The sequence below is a fragment of the Anolis sagrei genome, chromosome 1, assembly GCF_037176765.1.
Source record: "Anolis sagrei isolate rAnoSag1 chromosome 1, rAnoSag1.mat, whole genome shotgun sequence".
NCBI lineage: Eukaryota > Metazoa > Chordata > Lepidosauria > Squamata > Dactyloidae > Anolis > Anolis sagrei.
This window is the reverse complement of record NC_090021.1, coordinates 220,683,700-220,704,499: the sequence shown is the minus strand read 5'-3', so window position 1 is coordinate 220,704,499 and position 20,800 is coordinate 220,683,700. Positions and strand designations below refer to the sequence as shown.

Below are 20,800 nucleotides of genomic sequence, written 5' to 3'. Positions count from 1 at the left end.
TCCAAGAGCTATTGGGGATTGAGGAAAGGCGGCCCCCCAGGTTGCCACAGTTGCCACCCTTTGATAGAGGTTTCCTTTGATTTATGAGTACATGGCTGTAACAGCCTGAACAGCAAACATATCCTGATTATGAAAGACCTCTCAAATAATATAATATTCAAAAGCACACACCTGAAGCTTCCAGAGGAAATCAAGCCGTGCTGTCGACTCCACCTGCTGAGCATGGAGATAGACCGCCAACACAAACACTGTGATCACGACAGGGGTTACAATCTTGAGGGCCACCCGGGACACACTTGGAGGACTACATTAGACATGAAAACACACCAGTCTGAATATTCGCAGGCGAGAGTCATTCAGCTGGAACACTACAAGCAAATGCAAGCAACTTTTCAGATGTTTGTGTTGCAGCAGATTCTGGTCTAGCTATTGGTCAGCGAAATTCATGAATTATTCATGCCTCTCATCTCATCATTATGTGAATCAACACATTGTTTCTCCATTCATCCAACATGAACATTGAAGTCCAAGCATTCAGATTCAGCTTTATGTATGGATAATGCATCATTCTCTAATGTCTTTTGATTACTGTAGGAGCCAGGTGTGTTGCGTCATAAGTTCCTCTACGGTGAGAAATAAAAATCTTGCAGAATCTCCAGATTTGATGCATTTAATTTCTTTGCCATTGAATGGCTGGGGACAGGACATTTAAATATAATTGCCTTTGCTCTCTCTCTCCTCTAACCTTGTAGTCACATTCCTTCTAAACAGCATGGTGACATTGCAACTGGCTGTATTTAAAGCTGGTTTCAAATCCCAATTTAAGCTAAATCTCTGAAAAGCATTAACCAAAAGAGTGCTACCGATAGCTCTGTAAGAGTGCAAAATGTATGCATATATACATCTCTACCGCAGTTGAGGGGTGTGTGATCCCACAATTCCAACCACAATTAAGGAGTAGGACATATTAATGTCTGCACTAATCATAACCATCCATGACTAAAACTACGTTTGACCCATTGTATTTGTGGGCGCCAGATCCATGGATTCAAAATGTACAGTATGGTATGCAATATACAATAGGAATAGCAAACAATGCTGGGTGGAAACAAATGTGAGGCTCAAGAGATACTGAGGATCTGTTAAATGGCAAGAGGCATGGACTGTGCTGAGCACTACACTCAACCGGTAGATTCCTGTCATTTCATTGATTCTCAGTCTCATGTCTCTCATTCATTCATAATTTCTATGTCTGAATAAGAAAGTACATATAACTGCCATATTCACTCGAATATAATGTAACACACACCTCCATTTTGAAGGTGCAGATTACAAAAAAGGATTTGATATCGAATGTAATGCACCCAACAATACAGGCACAGTGCATCTGGGAGGCAGGCAGCATGAATGAGGCCATTTGGGAAGCCACACCCCGCTAACAGGTTTTGTATTGTTATATTGTGTGTTGAGACCTTGGCCTTTGTAAGCCGCATCGAGTCCTTTGGGAGATGCTAGCGGGGTACAAATAAAGTTTAATAATAATAATAATAATAATAATAATAACAACAACAACAACAGGCGAGTCAGGTGAGCATGTCAGCTTTGCATGGTTTTCAACTGGCTTCAGTCACAAGGCCTTCAAAACTGAGGGGGAAGAATCACCAGTTGGGAGTTCCCACTCCTTCTCTGATGCCACAGGGAACAGTCTCTTTGCATGCCCCCTGCCTCTGGGGTTTTGGGTTCCTCTGAGCCTTTTCACGTCCGCGATTCTAATGTGCATCTAAATCTAATGTGCACCTCAATTTTGACAACATAATTCAGCCAAAAAAGGTGAACATCAGATTTGAGTAAATGTAGTATTTATATAGCATTCACATTTTATTTGATGTTGAAAGTGATCTAGTAAAAGAAAGCATACAGGAGTGTGTGTTTACAAATATAGTATGTCCTATACTAGTTTATTTAAAGGACTTAATCCTCTCTGGATTTTGGGATCCATGGGGAGTCCTGGAACCAACCCCTGATGGATACAGTGGCTAAATGTATGCATATTTTAAAAAGGAAAATTAGGGTCTCCTCCACCCCATAACTCACCACATTCCATTTGATGTCCCATTGGGAAACACACTGAAATGACAAAAAAAGACAGGTTTTAGACATGTTTAATTTGCTATACCATATGGAGTTTGCTATACCATTAACGTCTTCTGTGCTCTCTAGGAACTGTCTGTTTCCTCCAGGTGATTCTATGGTGTGCTTCCACCAGAAGTTACCATAGAATCACCCTGGAGAATGTAGCAAATTCATATTGAGGATGCATCTAGGAATGTTCTAGATCCGCCTGGTCTGCCCTACAGCATTGTGCAGCAGAAGTCATTCATTTCAATAGGGTTGACTATTATCCAGAATTTTCTGTTTTCATGGTAAGTACAGGGATCTACCCCCCCCCACACACACTAATAAGGGGATCATACTGTGTGTATATTTTTGTTAAAACAGTTGTGCACAAACAACATTACTATGCAAAGGCAGCTGGAAGGAAATCCCCAGCCTCACTGCAAAATATTAATCAAACATATATTTTATAGTTTGTGCCATTGACATGAGCAACAAGGCCATTTTATATTTTGTGTATGCCTCATACTGAATGCATACTGCACTGAAGCAAAGGGAGGCATCCTGCATAGCACCGTGTTACCATAGCCACAAGACATATCTTTTAGTGCAAGTCCCACTGCTTTCAGTGTAAACATATTTCTAAACACAGTTAAGATTGAAGATGAGAGTCTTGCAGCGTAGAGAAATATGTGCTAAATTGAAGCAAAAGAGTTTGCACACATTGTGTCTGTGTGCAAACCCTGCTGATGTCATCAGGGCACCCTTCCGCTGCCCATCAGTGGCTGCATTTTGCAGCTGAAAGGGAAAGAGCCATTATCATTCCTGTTGGAGGCCCTCTCTTTTCATTTGAAATAAAATGGCAAAGGACTAGTTCCCAGCATCATCCTTGTCCCCACTGGCCATTTCCTCTCTACTGAATCTCAGGAATAATAGCTGATTTTGCATACAAGGCTGTTGTTGATCACTGATGACATATCAATCTTAATGACACAGTTCTCTCCCTTCTCAATCCTTCGTGTTCCCCATGTCCCCCAACTTCTATGTCTTGACTGCCATATACCATTCCCCTAACATATTTAAAAAGCTTCTCAACTTCATCTTCAATACTCATATGCATGTATGTTTTCTTGAAATACAGAGCAAGTGGATAACAGCTCACTTCTGCACAGATATGGTTATGCTAGGATTAGAAGTCCTGATTTCTGGTGGGTCTCACAATCTTGGCAAGAAAGGTGTCTGCTACTGAAACTTTTTCCCCCTTGTCAACTTCAAACAACTTGCTTTTTTCTAGTTCTTTCCACAATTGTTCTGGAAAGGTACAGAATGTGCATACATCCTCAGCTTTTCCTTCTCCCAACATTTGAAGGATCTGCTTTGCTTGTCTCCAAACAGCTCTTTCTTCAAAGGACAAAGGGAGGAGTAGGTGAACTTGACAATTCTGAGACAGATCTGGCACAATTTTAGATCATTCCACCCCAGCAATGAAATGCTGAGACATACTTCAAAATGAGTACGAAATACAAGAGCCTCAGCTTTATAATTCTCCATATGCATTTGCTGAGAATTAAATGCTGATGTTTTGATTGGATTTATTTAACTTACAACCAGTCTTTTCCTCCATGTAGGACGGTAGGGAGCTTACAGTACAAGATTAAAACAAAATAGTTTGTTTCAGTGCTTTGTAAGTTCAGAGGATTCTTGATGGTCATTTGGCAGGACATTCTGCAATTGAATGTCGAGTAATAGAGGAGAGAACAGCACCTCCAAAACATCATATCCACCATCCCAGGGAAAAGTCCTCCCACAATGGCACAATGGCACATTTATGCTGAAAAATCAGACTGCTGTTAATTCTCTCCAGTAAACACACTGGATTCTAGTGTCATGAAGACCTTCTGTGAATTAGGTGGAATGATTAAATAATAAAAGCAGCTGTTTCACATCACTGTTACAGTTTTTCACTCTGAACACTATGTGGAGCCATAACCACTTCCAAAGAGTTTCTTCTACTAGTAATTTCACATGTACTGCTATGCAGGGGTAGCTCTGTTAACAACAAAAAAATAAAATAAAGGTGATACTAGTATTAATGCAAGAGGGTCAGTCTTTGCATTTAAATTTCATTTTCCCTTTGAAAAGGGAAATGCTTCAGAAAAACTGAAGTGTTAAGTCAGAATACTGTAAATCTATGCTATGCAAACCAGGGGAAGAATTCAATAAAGTAAAGGTGATAGATGGGTGGAGAAATCGATCAAATTCAGTATGTGAGAATACAATAAGACCCTCTTATTAGCAGACTCAGTATCACCTACCCTCACTCCAAAATATATTTTGCGTGTTTGTGAACTTTTCTAGGTCCTCCAGTCTGATTCTATGGGCTGCCTCCAGCCCACATCACTATTATCCATGTTTTCAGGTATCCATGGCTGGGATGGGGTCTTGGAACATATCCCCAGCAGATACAAGATTTGTACTATGTATATGAGTGATCCTTTTCAAGCTAGAAATCATGGTCCTAGAATGGTCAAGCTGTTTGGAAGGAAGCATGTCTATAGTATTCCATGAACCCATATAGCCTTTCTGTCTGTTCAGCTGTCTTTTCATTTCTTGCTAACAGCAACATAAATTTGCCTCATAGTTTTGTGTTATTTCTTTTCTCAAGCTTTCTCTGTTCTCAAACTTTTTTCTTAGACCCTGTCCAAATTTTGAGACATTTGGTGCTAAAAATGTGGTGCTGCTGAGATGCATTACTCTACCCTCATCTGGACACTCTGAAATCTTATTTACATGGCTCCAGTTCCATTGTTTTCCTACTCAATCCTTCAAAGTTTAAAAGAATGGTGTAGGAGGGGACTTGTTAACTTGCTTTCCAAGTTCATTTTATCTAATCATATTATTTATCTCTCTACCTTAATGAGCCATTTATTCACTGAGTGGCATCTCCTCATGGGCCTTACTTTTTCTTCCTCTAATTCAGACACAGTGTCAGCCTTGCAAGGAGACGAGTTGTGTTACCTTGAACGTTGCTGCTAGGCTCGTCCTTTTCCACTGTGTTGGAACCTGGAAAAGTACTTTAAACCTTTTTAAAAACTTTTATTTGTTCTAGTATTTGGGGGAAAAACTACTTGCCATTTCTTTTTATAGTAGTTGCACAATCCAGTTATCTATTACTGTTATTCTATTCATTGCATTAAATATTTTTAAAATATTTTTAAATTGGGACTAATAAAGAAATTATATAAAACTTGGAAAATGACACAGTAAAAGTCCTTAATGTTCTCTACAAGGGTAACTGTAGTAATAATAAAATCAGAAAAAGTTGCTTGTTACATCATAAAACTTCAAGTTGTCATGGTTTGCACTTGTTGTGACTCACAATATGTCCAGGAAAGCCTGGTGCTTGGTACCTGGCAATATATTAGAGACGTCTTCTCTATACCTACGAAGCTAAATGTGTTTGACAAAAGTAAAAGAGTTTCTAAGTGGACAGATCATAATGCTATCAATCCTGTTATCTTGTTATGTCCTTGTAACTAGTTAATAATTCTATTAACTCATGGCTTCTATCTTCTGTTATATACTGCTTCATTTGTTTAAGGAGGTGAGAAGACATTTGTATAATTTGCTAATTAGTGTGCATGCTATATAAAGTAATGAAGTAGATTAGACAGATACCTAATGAAATGGCTATAAAATGGTGTCCTCCTCATTTGAAGTAGGTCTACCTAGACTGTGGCTGTCTGCCTGGGAAAAATACTTTCCACAGGCCATGAATGGTCTGCCATGCAATGAGGCCATAACCATAAATGGAGCTTTCACAGCAAGCAAAAATCATTTAATAAGTGGTGAGACTGCAGCTTCAAGTTTTATTTCTGGGAAAAACCTACTTATTTATTCCACTTTATTACTGACATCTTGATTGCGAGGTGATGGAAATAATTGCTTGTAAGTGCTCTAATTCAGCCTTCTCTGGGTTTTATCTAAGTTCCTTCCAATATAAAAATGTCAAATGATTCCTTGAAGTGCCTGTCCCTAATTTGCCATCAATTTTCTCTTATGTTAAAGGTAGAAAACACATCCAGGTGGATTGATGTCAGGAAAGCAATTAAAAATAGAGAAAGAGCATGGCCATATATTTGTATTTGAACTGCCAACCTTTCAGTCAGCAAATTCAGCAGCTCAGCGGTTTAACCCACTGCACCACCAGGAGGCCTGGTTATTGCTAAGGCAGAGGGGATATTTTGTAGCTGCCTTGGCTTTACTCACTTAAACAAGCAAATCATCAGTGGTTGTTCAGTATTTGTGAAGGAGGAGCATGGCACAAAGATACACTGGGATCTCTGGATGATATGCCAAGGCGTGTCCAATCACCCAACAGGCATGTTTGTGAATGTGCCTTCAAGCTGCTTGTTGACTCATGGAGAATCATAAGATGTTAACTGTAGAGCAGGGTGATTTTCCCCACCACATATACATACTGTTGCAGCTTAAATATCTTCAGAGGACTTGGAAACGTCCCAGATTCATTTTTTCCAGTGGTGCCGAATTATTACTGTTGTTGTTATGTTTAGTTATATCCTGCTTTTTCTCTCCACAATGGTGGCTCAAAGCGGCTTGCTATTATTAATGTCCTGCATTTTCTCCAGTTCAGGATTCAAGGTGACTTACAAAACAAGCACAGTTAAAATTTCCAGCATTGAATTATATTTAAAAAGTTAAAATTAAGTTCAGAAGGCTGTAGCGGGAAAGTGAGATAATGAACATCCCATTGCACCATGGATTGGCTGTTGGTGTGACAATGAAGTTAGGCCATAAAATGGAAATGAAATAGTAGTTCTGAGCCACAAAATAGACCTTATTGACCCGGTCGAGGAAATGAGAGGATTGTATTTTGAATTGGAACATCTCTCTCTCTCTCTCTCTCTCTCTCTCTCTCTCTGATATTTTAGATTTAGGGAAGAGTTTAACTCAATTCCTAACTTGTAGTCTGAAGTGGCATAGTTCACCACTTCTGCATTGTATCACCTTGCTTCCTCAATAGGACTACGCCAACAGTTTTAGAGCAATTATTTCCACAGATTAAGAGAGATTGTTTCAACTTGCTCAACCCCACTTCCTACAGTGCCATGGTACTACGGAGCCCCCGGTGGCGCAGTGGGTTAAAGCACTGTGCTGGCAGGACTGTCCCAGGTTCGAACAGGTTCCAGGTTCGAATCCGGGGAGAGGCGGATGAGCTCCCTCTATTAGCTCCAGCTGCTCATGCGGGGACATGAGAGAAGTCTCCCACAAGGATGATAAAAACATCAAAAATCATCCAGGCGTCCCCTGGGCAACGTCCTTGCAGACGGCCAATTCTCTCACAACAGGAGCGGTTGCTCCTGACACGACAAAAAAAAGTGCCATGGTTATTTGGTACTACATAGGAATCACATCTGTCAACTAAAATAATTTTACAGTTCCATTGAAAATGACTTATTTTCAGGTGGATGGATGTACATAATATTAGGGGTGTGAAATAATATTTAACTAGAAAATTCTGGGGACAAACCCTTTGTGTGTGTGTTTTGTCATTCGTCCAGCCATCTATTCTTTGTTGGTTGAATAAGACCAAATGGATCGAAAAAGAGATCTGTTAGTAAGCTTCCAGCATGACTAAGGTGCAAGGTTCCTGTCTGACACAAAAGATACACATATGAATCTCATCTGAGACCTCAATAGTGATAACACATAACATTCAAATTATAACTTTCAACAAAATAAGGAGAGAGGACTTAATAACTCATAGTGGTGACTCAGTTGTTGACACTCCACAATTCCTCTGTTTATGTGCATCTGGCTATTTGATGAATAATAATAATGTTTTAATGTATTTTAATCAATGTTTTATCTATTGCATAATATTGTTGTAATGTATTTTGTACGTTGCCGGCATAGAATTGCTGCCATTGTAAGCTGCCCAGAGTCCCCCTTCGGGGGTTGAGAAGGAAGGGGTAGAAATGCTGGAAATAAATAAATAAATAAATAAATAAAGCCTCAGGTTTAGTTCAGGACAGTAGATAAGATGGCAAGCGTGTTTCTGGATTGGTCCAGTCCGAACTGGAGTTGAAGGCTTACATGACTGAATTCCCGCCCTGCTCCCCTTCTAACCAAATCAGGATATATTCTCTTAGATAGAGAATATTCAGTCTTGAAAATCTCCTCTTTGACCTTGAAGGAGCTGGAGGTGGCTACGGCCAATAGGGAGCTCTGATGTGGGCTGGTCCATGAGCTCACAAAGAGTCCGAATGAATAAACAACAACAAAAAATCATCTCCTCTTGCAGTCTGAAATCCATACTCATCTAAACACATGATTTCAGGTTGGACTGTCTGTCCCCAGGTTTATAAGACACATTTACAAGTTTCTATGAGCGAATCTTTGCTTCCACTTACATGGCATTGGCTGTAACCAGGAGATCTGCATTATCAAAGAGGGTAAGCCCCGGCACTTCCACAATGAGTACATATATAAATTCAATAATCAACATCAAAATGAGTTTCCCGATGCAGCTGATCTGAAGGAACACAGAGCAGGCCAGGAGGCTCAATAAGACACTGTAGGTAAAATACTGTGAAGAGGGAGAAAGAAAAGGAGACGAAAAATGGTAAATGTCAGTAAATGGTAAATGTGAGTACAATATCCATCAAACAATCCATCAAACACCGCTTAAGAAGGAAGGATCTTTATTTAAAATGAACATTCTATGGACAGAATTCAACATGGCCATGTGGTCTGGCTGTGTTGTACCCCATCTTGAGCCACGAGTAAAGGCAGATTATTATTATTATTATTATTATTATTATTAGCTGCATGGATATGGTAAACATCCCTTACGGGTGCAGATATGGGTTTTTGGGTATTCCTGGGGTTTGTATTCCCTTCCTCCCTATGCAGCACCCAAAGTCCCTCTCCAAACTAATTTTAAAGTCTCATTACCACCTCACATGGCAACTGCACAATGAATATAGAAGCACTAAGACCTTCAGATGATCCTAGATCTCATTTCTATTGTCATAATTATGTGGTGGATAGACAAACCTTCTCAAATCCCACTTGCTCAGGTTGAAGAGTCTAGGCATGGGCAATCTGTGGTTCTAAATGGTTCTAAAGTACTTAGAAAACTAGAGGGTGCCGGTGTTGCTAAAGTTCTGGTGGTGAAATTTTCAGAACTCTAACAAAACTTTCAACATTTCATTATTATTTCATTTTTGGTGATTTTTATGACAGAACCAATTAGGAACTTCCATTTATAATGAAAGTTTGAAAGTTTTGTTAGAGTTCTGAAATTTTCACCGCCAGAACTTTAGCAACACTATAGAAGCAAAGCACCAGCGCCCTCTAGTTTTCTAAGTACTTTAGAACCATTTAGAGCCATGGATTACCCATGCCTATTAAAGACTTGGGAGAAGCTGCTTTGCTTTTATACTTTACACTTTTATATGTAAAGTTTGCTTGAGGACATTTATGCTACACTGACTGGCTATTGATTTAAGGCTATTGATCCTAAGAGAACTAATGTTTAGGCAGAGGGTATACACATCTTTGACCCACTAAGCCCTAATATCCTTCCACACTGTAACTCAACAAACTGCTGCTGGATGCCTGCCATAGATGCAGGTGAAACGTCAGGAGAGAACGCTTCTGGAACAAGGCCATACAGCCTGAAAAACTTACAGTTACCCATTGCAGCTGTAGCACTGAACAGTGGCCAAAACTGGGTTGGAAATTCTGTTGGATGACCTTCAGCTACTCAAAGACCCATTGTTATGGGTATTCTTTTATATTTTTCATAGAAAGTAATCTATCAGGTAGAATTTGGGCTATATTACTTTATAATTCAGATCATGAACCATATTTCTGAGTGCCACTTTCTATTACTGCTATGAATAGTGCATTTAAGAAGTTAATTTCTCTCTTTTGCATTGAAAAGACTGATATAACATCTTTAGCAGATATACCAGAATATGTCTGTAATAGATTTTTTTTATCTCCTGGAATGCTGGCTTGCCATATGTACGAAGTTTATTCCGCGTAAAAGCATTAAAAATCCAACTATCCACCTACAATCGGAGAACTAGGGAATGTGCTATGAAGTTACATGAACACATCCTACTATGTGTAACATGTGTAGTTAATTTTACACATTATGTAAAGGGAATGATGCATACAGAAGGTAACAGGTTTACTGGAGGACATCTGATCTAAATCAAACTGCTTCTGCAAATCCATTATATCAACTACTAACAAGTAAGTCAACATACTGGTTGGGTATCTTTAATCTGAAATTTTTAAAAATAAAATACTCCAACATTTGAAATTGTCCACATTGATGGTTGAGATAAAGATACTATTGCTTTCTGATGGCTCAATGTACTCAAACTTTATTTAAGTGCAGAATATTTTATACACAATATTGTTAAAATATTGTGTATAAAACTACCTTCAAGCTAAATGTATAAGATGTCAATGAAACATAAATGAATATCATATTTAAACTTGGACTCCATCTCCAAGATTAGGAATACCTCCATTAAGCAAATGCAGGCATTCCATTTTTTTTTAAATACCCCAAATCCAAAACATGCCTGGTCCCAAGGATTTCAAATCATAGAATCATTGAGTTGGAAGAGACTTCGTGGGATGTTCTACCTGTACACATAAATCCCACAGATCCAATAGGTCTACTCGAGTTTGGATTCGAGCTTTAAATAGTGGAATTACAATGGGACCTTCCCTGAAGTGCCTCATATGCAACTTTCACTCATTTTAAACTATATATAACATACACCTAATTTCAACCCATTACCTCTGGAAAGTTGCAGCTTGGCTGGGAGCTAGCACATAATCCCTGCGCTGTCCCCAGACTATAATTGGAGGCAAAGTCGTTAATATGGCACATGTCCACTTCATGTGGGGTGATGTTATACTCTTCAGCCACACAATGGAGGAGGTCCACAGTGCTGCATGTGAACTGGGAGAAAATAAGAAAGAAACATGAAACAAATGTACAGAAAGGGGAGTAAATAGCTAATCATCATCATCAACATCATCATCAGCTATTAAATATATATATTCAAACATTGATGAGAAATGTGTGATCCTACAAGTAATTTTGGGCTGCAGCTCCCACTGTCCCTCATCCCTGGCTATGATGATTAGGGATTTTGGGAGTTCAAAAACAATGTTTGGAAAGTCACAGTTTTCTCTCTTCTCTATTAGAAAGTGCATCTTCACATATAAGAAACTAAACAGGCACAGAAAACACTTGAGTCAAATTACATGAAACTGCAGAGTGATGGTAGTGATAAAACTGCAGAGTGATGGTAGTGATGAATTAGCATACATGCAACATCTTATCTATGTCTTCTTGTATTTCATGTAATTAATGTGCTGTGACACTGACATGGGGAATTCAAATCTAAGGCCCTATCTACACTGACCATTTAATGCAGTTCAAAGTTTGCCTCAAATTGCAGCGGCCAGACAACTAACTCCCATAAAAACATATTCAAAAAAGCCCATCATGGGCATCAGTGTTTTGTGATTTGTGTCATCACCATCCAGCCTGAAACTGGTTCCAGGATTTCTTGTGTAATTATCTGCAAAATCACTTTCTTCAATACCAGATTGGAATTGCATTAAATGGTTAGTGCAGACATGCTGTAAGTCTTTCAATTTGAAAAAAAATTAAACTATTGGCCAGCCCATAGGACAAGTTGTGATGGGGCACTGACTGTCCAGAAACCATGCCAAAGGACACTTCACCTGGAGAGCCACCCACCAAGACCTGTGCTTTCTTTTGCAGTACACTCTCTACCAGTTTTCTCCAATCTCCAGATGTATTGAGACTACAACTCACACTATTGTAGACATAATGACAAATGAATGGCACCAAGTTGAGCACAGTCATACTACAGCATCTGGATGATACATACCATGTTGGCAAAGGCTGAGAAGAAAACCAGAACAATGGTAAAGACCCCAACTATGGTGTTATTGGTCCTGGACTGAACAATCTTCCTTGAAAGGGTCTGGAGTGGAGCTGGAAAAAGCTGGAGACACAGAAAATATTTGAATTTGTAATGAAATACAAGATATACACACAAAGGAGCAACATGCACAAATAAGTATTACACATTTGCTCAGAATAGGTTAATGGGCATTTGCTTTCCCCTCAGTAATTTTATGAGAGGCATGCGATGGCTTGGCTAGCCTGAAATATTGATTTCCTGCCTCTGTTGAAAATAATGGCTTTAGGCCAAAATAGTAGAGAATGATGTGTCAAAATGAGAGCAACCAGGCTTGCATGTCTCCTGCACTTGTAAATACCCCTGTGTTCCAATAAAAGGCATCTCAGAACCACCCAAAATAAATGGATGCAAGACTAGCCCAAGTCATTTTGCTACCTGAAGTGGAGTGCACAATGCTAAATCTTGGCCTGCGTAAATAAGGCAAAAACTTCTACATGTACTCCTCCCCTTCCCTGGAAGAAAGAATGCAATAAAAAGTACCCGTCCTACCCATCCCCTATCCCCACACTACCCTCCCGCCTTCCCTTCCCTCTTTTCTCCTCCCTCTCCTTTCCCCTCTGTTCCCCTCTTCACCTACCCCTCTTACCCCCCCCCCCCACAATACCCTATTGTACTTACCTTGTGTTTTTATTATAAATTTGTAAAATAAAAACTAATAAAAAGAATTTTGAAAAAGGATTAAAAATTTGCTGCCCTTTCAAAACACCGCAAGTTTTATGACATAGCTGCATAGACAATTTAGACCTGCTCATGCCTAAGTGCTGTGTGATGATTTGTTCTGCTACCACAATTCCAGCTTTCAATAAATTAAATGAATCAGATTGCTGTTGTTTTAAGAAATATACTACAAAGAAAGGGAAGAATAATTAATTATAAAAGAAAAAAGGAATGGTTATATAGGATGTAAATGTGGACTAGGCATATAAATTAATATGAGTTGACCATATTCCATAATTGCATTTTTTACAACTGATGCCTGTTTAGTACACATCCACAAGGAGTCAAAACACCGAGAACTTTCCAGTATTGTAGCCTTTTATCAGAGTAACATAGATAATGGGTAGGCCAGTCATAATTCTTCAGAATTGTGTAAGGAAATGTACAATATACAGCAACTTTTAACACAAACATTTTGTTATTTACCCAAAGTGCAATACGCTGGATTTTTTTTTTCATGTCAGGAGTGACTTGAGAAACTGCAAGTTGCCTCTGGTATGAGAGAACTGGCTGTCTGCAAGGACGTTGCCCAGGGAATGCCAAGATGTTTTACCATCCTGTGGGAGGCTTCTCTCATGTCCCCACACAAGAAGCTGGAGCTGACAGATGATAGTTCACCCTGTTCCCCAGATATGAACTGCTGACCTTTAAGTTAGCAGTCCTACTGGCACAAAGGTGTAACCCATTGTGCCACTGGGATATGAGACTGCTATAGTGTGCTGGAACACCTCCCTGCTCCCAATTTTAAAGGGCTAGTAGCACAGCCATTTGGAAGAGCCTGGAATAACCACCACACCATCTCTAAAATGTCACCAATTAATAAATACACCAGATTTTGGGTGATGCTTGAGACAAATTATAGCCATGAATGTTGACAAATTTCCTGAAAGCTCAGAACTGGAAGGCACAAGAGAAGGATCTTGTATTAAATCTGAACATTTCACAAGGGTTTACGAACCTCTTATCAGTTTACATATTCTTCCAAAACAATCAGTAATAACAAAAAAATATATAAATGAATAAATTTAAATACTGCAGGGATTCAGCCACAGCTCCCCAGCAGAAAAACCCCACAAATTTTAAAAAAACTACTTTTTTAATCTGAGAAAATACCTCTCTAATACTCTCTAGGTCCCCCAGCACAACTCTACGTCTGGTGCAAATTGAACATAGAGACGCATTGGAGAACTTAGAGATTCTTAAAGAAATCATATTAATCAGATCTGTGAATAATCAAATCTACAAAAGTTAAACCTGCAAATATGGAAGGCTGATTGTGTTTATTCCATGAGATTTCAGGGCAGCACACAAGTAAAATCAGTGAAAATTGTTGAAAACAATAAAAATAACTAAGTAGACTGAAATCATATTAAATACATGTTTAAATGTTTTAAAAGATTCAAATTGTTTAAAACCATGTGCATGGACATTTAGGAATAAATAAGTTAGTCCTCAAATCAGCGAGGTCTCAAAGTGGTCAAGGAAAAACAGGGGTTGAGGTGAGGAAAGCGGAGAAGACCCTCTCTCATACACATATTGACTCCCCTTTTCTTGTCCTATTTAGGGAGGCAATCTTTTCATGGGTTGCTTCTCCTCCAATTTGCCTCACCTGTTTTTCGGTTTGACTTCTTCAAATTCCCATCTATATTTTCAAAATGTCACAAATCCAATAAGACACCAAGAAGATACTATTAATCTAGAATGCAGCCACTAAAAAGCTTCCCTGCTGAGTGTTAATTTCACTTCGCCACAGTACTCCCCAATTCCATCCCTAGAGACAAATAGCTTGAAAATCCATCATTATTACTATATCAACTAGACTTCCAAGTAACTTCTGTTTTAAAAAGACAAAGACAAATGGCTTTAATACAGCTTTTTGGGTGATGACTAACCACTTTACCCTTTTTTGCTCCCCTTTCTTCTTGCACAGTTAGAGGGACATTTTGCTTCCTACACGAGAATAATTATAAACTGTTTGATGACAGGAGAGCTACTTTTCCGGTGCTTGTTGAAGAAGAGAGAGAAACAACTGGGAGCAATGCTTGAGCTGCTACTTTCCATTTTACCTCCTAGACAGAAAGTAGGGTAGAAATAAAGGACTAGTTTGGTGGTAGAGAAGCACAGCATGCCTAAAGTTGTGGAGATGCTTTGAAAAATCTGGCAATTGTTTATTCAAGCTCTGTTTAGTATTATAAATGTGCTAGCCTAACAGCTTTTGGTGCTACAGATGAATCACACAAAAATAGCACTATAGCAAAGAAAAAATGTAGATTATGTACAACATTAGGAGCAGGATTCTCTTGCTACCCATTCATTCCCGAAAGGTTTTTAGAACACAGTAAGAAGGGTCTGCCTAATCAAATTCCCATTAAGCTATGAAATAAATCAAGGACTAGATAATAGCAGGTTCTCACTGAACTGTCTCTCAGGTATTTATCATATTACCAAGTGTCAGAGTTTTAACTATTTCCTTCTGCTTCACAGAGTCAGCAGAAGATGTTTTCTTGTTTAATGGAGAGCAGCAAATGCCACTCGCTCCCTTATCATGGTATTTCTTTTCATTTATTTGTTTATTGCATTAACATATTTATATCCCATCCTGTATCATCAGATCTCAGCGTAATGTGCAAATAAAATCCATGTAAAAACTGGCACATGACACAGAAAAGCTTGTAAGTGCATTTCCTTAGACATAGCATTAATACGACAAAGTGAATTATCTGACCTTTCCCAAATTCTGCCACAATCAGAAGACTACAAATTCACATGTTATGAAAAAGTATGAAAATAATTTCATCATTAAAAATTATTTTCTATTTTTGGACTCTGGAGTCTTAGGTCATTAAAGGAGACTAGATTGGGACAGGAAAATTGGAATAATTTAGGATTAGAATAGTTTGACAGAATTTTATTTATTTTTAATTTGCTTAATTTTTATCCCACCTTTCCCCTGAAAGGAGGAATTGTAAGAAGATGGGTTACCACAGATGGGTTTCATGGGTTGAGATACTACAGGATATGTTGCTGGAGATGGTTCAGTACAAATGTGAAATTGTTCCCCTCCTCCAAAAACTTAAGCAAACAGTGATGTACAGTCATATGTACACACATTTTACATAAAGAAAAGAAAGAACAAACCTGACATTGATTGATTAGATTGACAAAAGAAGCCTAGTCTACCATGTTAAAATCTGTCAGCACAATGGATCTAGTATCCAAATTTATCAACTGACATTTGATTCAATAGAATGGTGCAGACAAACATACAAAATGGAAAGGCTTAAATACAATTCAATCAATGTTTGGCAATGGCTCATAACTTTTTTTGGGTGGGTTTTTAAAAACATTTTCTTGAGCAGACTTTCACTTCCAAGTTGATTTGGGCAGGGACCGCTTAAGTTCAGTCTTACTAATAGGCACCTCTTTAGGATGGATTTTCTCTGGTGTTTAGTAATAGCAAACGCTACTCACAGAACAGGAAACAAGAGTCTATAGAGCTATCAGAGCTACCAGCCTCAAATATATCTTCTGGAACTCCAACTATGCTGAAAATGGAATAACCAATGAGTTTTTGATTTAACCTGCTGAACACAAAACATTTCAGAGTATCTGCTATCATGAATTAAACCCTAACCAGTAGTATGACTGAACTTGTTGATGAAGTCTGGTACACGGGCAAAACCCAAGCAATGTGGATTGGTCCTCCCGTTCTGTCCAAAATTTGCTAAGGAACTTGGAAGAAAATGATCATGCCATTTTGGAATGTATCATACAAAAGTAAGGGATGTGGAAACTAGTTGGTAATGTTCTTTGTACTTTAGGAAAGCTGATTTTTGCAACATCAGAGAAAAACTAAACAGAAATCAATTGTGAGAAATTCTGATGGAGAAAAGTATTCTAGAGGGATGGAAGTTGTGGAAAAATGAGATATCAAAGGTATAGTCAAAAGCTACTCCAGGATAAAGGAGAAATGAAGGCTTATAATGGGAAATAGTCTTCCAGTAAAGAGTACTCTATGATAGGCTCATACAAATTGCATCTTGCACTTTGCAATGAGAAACATATAGGACTAGATGACCTCTAAGATCTTTTACAATAGAGATTTGGCCAGCTTCGATATCAATGACCACTTACTAAGATATTACTTATTCAGCTAGGAGGCCAGTATTTTTTAAAATAAAACATTAGCAGAATACAAACCCAAAAAATGTGAAAAAATAAAGTGTATAAATTGACTGGTGCTGCTATGAAAGTAGAAGGAATGGAAATGTGAAAGTAGCAAGCAGGGAACTTTAAAGCATAAGGGCAAAGACAATGCAAAGACAATATTCAAAAAAGTACACAGATCACTGTGCAATAATAGGTAGAGAAAAACAATCAAAGCAACAGAGGAAATATAAAAGTCTGATTTATATGCTCAAGTATTATTTACTCCTCAGTTTAAACTACATCAGTATGCTCTTCCTTTTGACCGAGGAAATTAGGATGAATTCAGTGATGGGGAACTTTGGCATATCTCCCTCATTCCTAAAGCACACCCCCAAAATAGAAAGAGGGGCCAGAAAGATAACTGAGCAACAGTTTCAAAGTCATACCACAGTCATTTCTTTGTGCAAGAGAAGGTAAGTGAGGAGTGAAGCCTGAGATAATTAGGCAGGACTTCAGAGGTTAAGCTTTGACCTCAAGATTCAGCCAGCATCTGAAGCAATGTCTCACTGTGCTTCTCCCCCCCCCCCCCCGTGCTTTCTGAATGAAAGACAATGGAGTAAAGCTAGTCCTACAAATAAGGTGCCTGCTCGACAGGGGTCTAGATGAGAACTTGATGGGCTACAACCCTACTTCCAAAGTCATCCTAATGACTGCATCCCGATGTGATCTCACCCATGGGGAAGCCAGAGAGAAATAATGTATCCCATATAGATGTTGCTATTTGAACTACTATTTGCAGAATCCATCAGGTAGCTTGGACTCAGGGAGTTGCTACCCAAACAAAGCTTTTTCCTGATCTCTATTCCTACTTGTAAAAAGGTCTCTACCCTGGATCAATTATTTCACAACTATACTGGTCTCCTAGTCTACTTTGAATTTAAATCCTATTTGCTGTTCTTTGGGATAGGTAAATGTGTTTCTTTTTTTAAACAGTATTTTCAATTAGCCAAAGAAACCCTATTTGAGATTGAAACTAACTTATGAATAGCATCTCATCTCAGAAATGTGGAAGTTGAGTCAGAATGGGCCATCAGAAAGTCCATAACGATTGGCAGCCTGCAATGAAATACTTTTGGGTGCTCAGATAATAGTTCTGAAGTCAATATGCCAAGGCAATGTAAAGGTCATAATTTCAGCTGTACAATTTGTCTCCTGGAGTTTCATTACTCAGAACCGACAAGGTAATATTCCTACTTTTTTCTCCCTGGAAAGAAAACTAAAGATTATTCCATGTTCCAGTCATGTTTCACACAGCAGAGAAGGGCAGAAGGTTGATACATGGCTTTTTATAGGTTGTGCTACTCCTTATATAGTTATAACCCTAATATAGTTTGTTGTTTTGGACCGCTATTTTTGTGAGGACTTAGTTGGCACTGCCATCTCATTTGTTTTATGCAGAACACAGCAGAACACAGCACACTTGCACATAAGGCAAGTTGTTAGGAGAATTTAATGTAATTTTTAAAAAAAATCAAGATGTCACCCAGCCAGCACATTTAAGTAGAAACTCTAATTCCTATTAACTTAATAGCATTGTGATTCTAATTAAAACATACATCTGAGTAGGCAAGCATGGGAACTGGTGCAAATTCCACCAAAGTCATGGCTTTTATTACAAGTTAAGTGAGTATAGGTTTATAGTCAAAATCTTGTTTTTAGATGGATAAATGTAGAAATTTCAACTAGCTAAAGAGTTCTTCCAATTTTATGGAGGGAGGGATCACTATCACAACAGTGCTACAGAATTCATAGCTATGAGTGTTTTGCCTTGTTTTCTAACTATCTCTGCTGTTGTGTGCCTTCAACTCATGACCCTAAGGTAAACCAATCATGGATTTTCTTGGAAGTATTTATTTGGAAGGGGTTTGCCTCTGCCTTCTTCTGAGATCAAGAGTGTGTGACTTGCCTAAGATCACCAGTGGATATCCATTATTGAGAAGGGATTCAACCCCTGGTCTCCAGAGACACAGCCCAATACTCGTATCTCTACATCTTGCTGGTTATCTCTTAACTATCCAGTTTCACTGTATCACCTTTGAGAGGGCCTCAGAGGCAGAGGTATTAGGAACCTGAAAAAGCTCTTGTATTATTTCAAACAGATCTGGAGCTCTCGCTACTCTGATTCAGTTTGTCTGATCCTTAGAAAGGAGAAAAATCTCTCCCCTAAGAGAAATTTATTGGGGTGCATTGGCAGTCAATTAACTAAGAGAACCTGTAGCTACCTTGAAATGTAAAATTGGAAATTTGGAAGGAAGCTGAGTGTTTACTTAGGGCCCATCCAGACAGGTCTAAATGATGCCTCCAGGAAAAACAAATTAATGTGGAGTAAACCGAGGTTTCCCTGGTTCATTCTGCATGAAACACCTCATTAGATCCAGAACTTTATGAAAGATCCTGGTCTAATGAGGTGCTGGGCCTGTGGGAACGGAGTCCTGGGGCGCATAATGCGTTTCCCAGGGGTCAGTTTCCACAGCCATTCCACACCTTTGGGCTCCTGGAGCCCAAAGATATGAGACGGCACCCACCCACCCTCAGCCCCTGATTTATCCTCTAAAACTTCCTGAAAAGGTCCCTGGCCATGATGAAGCCTTTCCTCACATCCTCATGATGTGAGAAAATGATGCCTGAGGAGAATCAAGGGATTTTCCTCCTCACCCCTCCAACCTCCCCAGGAATCATTTCCACAGTGGCCAGAGACCTTTTCAGTAAGTTTTATGGGGTAAATTGGGGGCTAAGGGGTGGCTTCATGCTATCCCAATTTCAATCAGGATAGCATGTATCCACTCTGGGAAGGGGACTAGGACCCACACCGAAACCGGTTACTTTAACCCAATTCGGCACGGGTCTTAGTGATGTGTAGAAGCGCCCCTAGCCTTTGTTCTATATAGGGATCAGTGACAGAGAACCCTGGCAGATAGCTGTCCAGCTTCTGTTTAAGTACTTCCAGTAAACTCATCACTTGCTAAGGCACTCTCTTCCACTATCAAGCAGCTGGTAATCAACTTCCCTGCAATTTCCAATCATTATTTTAGTCCTGCCCTCTGGTGCAAAAAAACAACAAGCCTGTTCCATCTTATTCATGGCAGCTCCTGGGATACTGGAAGGCCTTTGTCACTTCTCCCTTTACTCCAACTCTGAGCCAAATATAAGCCATTCTTTCAAATGTTTCTAATTAGGGATGAGCAGAAAGCCATTTGAATTGATTTTACCCAATTCACATTTTCAGCTCCAATATGCAAACTGAAAAACAGTTATCCTTCTGCAAATTTTGCAATGATGTTCAATAAATATGTGTGCCAAAATGAATAGATGTGTGAATCCATCTAAAATGGATTAAGGAAAATGGCTTGCAAAAAATGCCCTATTAGGTAAAATGGCTTATGATAAATGTACATTGGGGGAAAGGCGCATAGATATTCATATGGATGTTGGTGAAAATTTTAAAAATGTATACTGTCATAGATATGAGACATAATGACCTAAGACTGGGGAAGGCAAGACTGACACAAACTTAAGTTGACAGATTCATTCGTCCCTACTCATCGGTCTCCCTGAACGAGCCAAGAAGGAAGTAGGTCTGGGCAGCAATTTGAAAGCATTGAGTATATTCCAACTGTGTTTAAAGTATTCCCTGGACAAAGAGATTGTATCTGAAAAGACATTGGCAATACAAAAGGAAACAATTG

The 20,800-nt window shown here is 38.9% G+C and overlaps 1 protein-coding gene across 1 annotated transcript in view; it reads right to left on the bottom strand.

Moving 5' to 3' along the window:
* ADCY5 (adenylate cyclase 5) overlaps nt 1-20,800 on the bottom strand; it is a 264,047-nt gene that overhangs the window by 7,182 nt on the left and 236,065 nt on the right. Inside the window, exons 13-17 of the mRNA XM_060774794.2 lie at nt 12,093-12,209; nt 10,964-11,128; nt 8,550-8,725; nt 2,095-2,127; nt 172-304 (exon numbers count right to left, since the gene is read on the bottom strand). Of these exons, the coding sequence (XP_060630777.2) occupies nt 172-304; nt 2,095-2,127; nt 8,550-8,725; nt 10,964-11,128; nt 12,093-12,209 (624 nt within the window). The remainder of the gene's footprint in view (nt 1-171; nt 305-2,094; nt 2,128-8,549; nt 8,726-10,963; nt 11,129-12,092; nt 12,210-20,800) is intronic.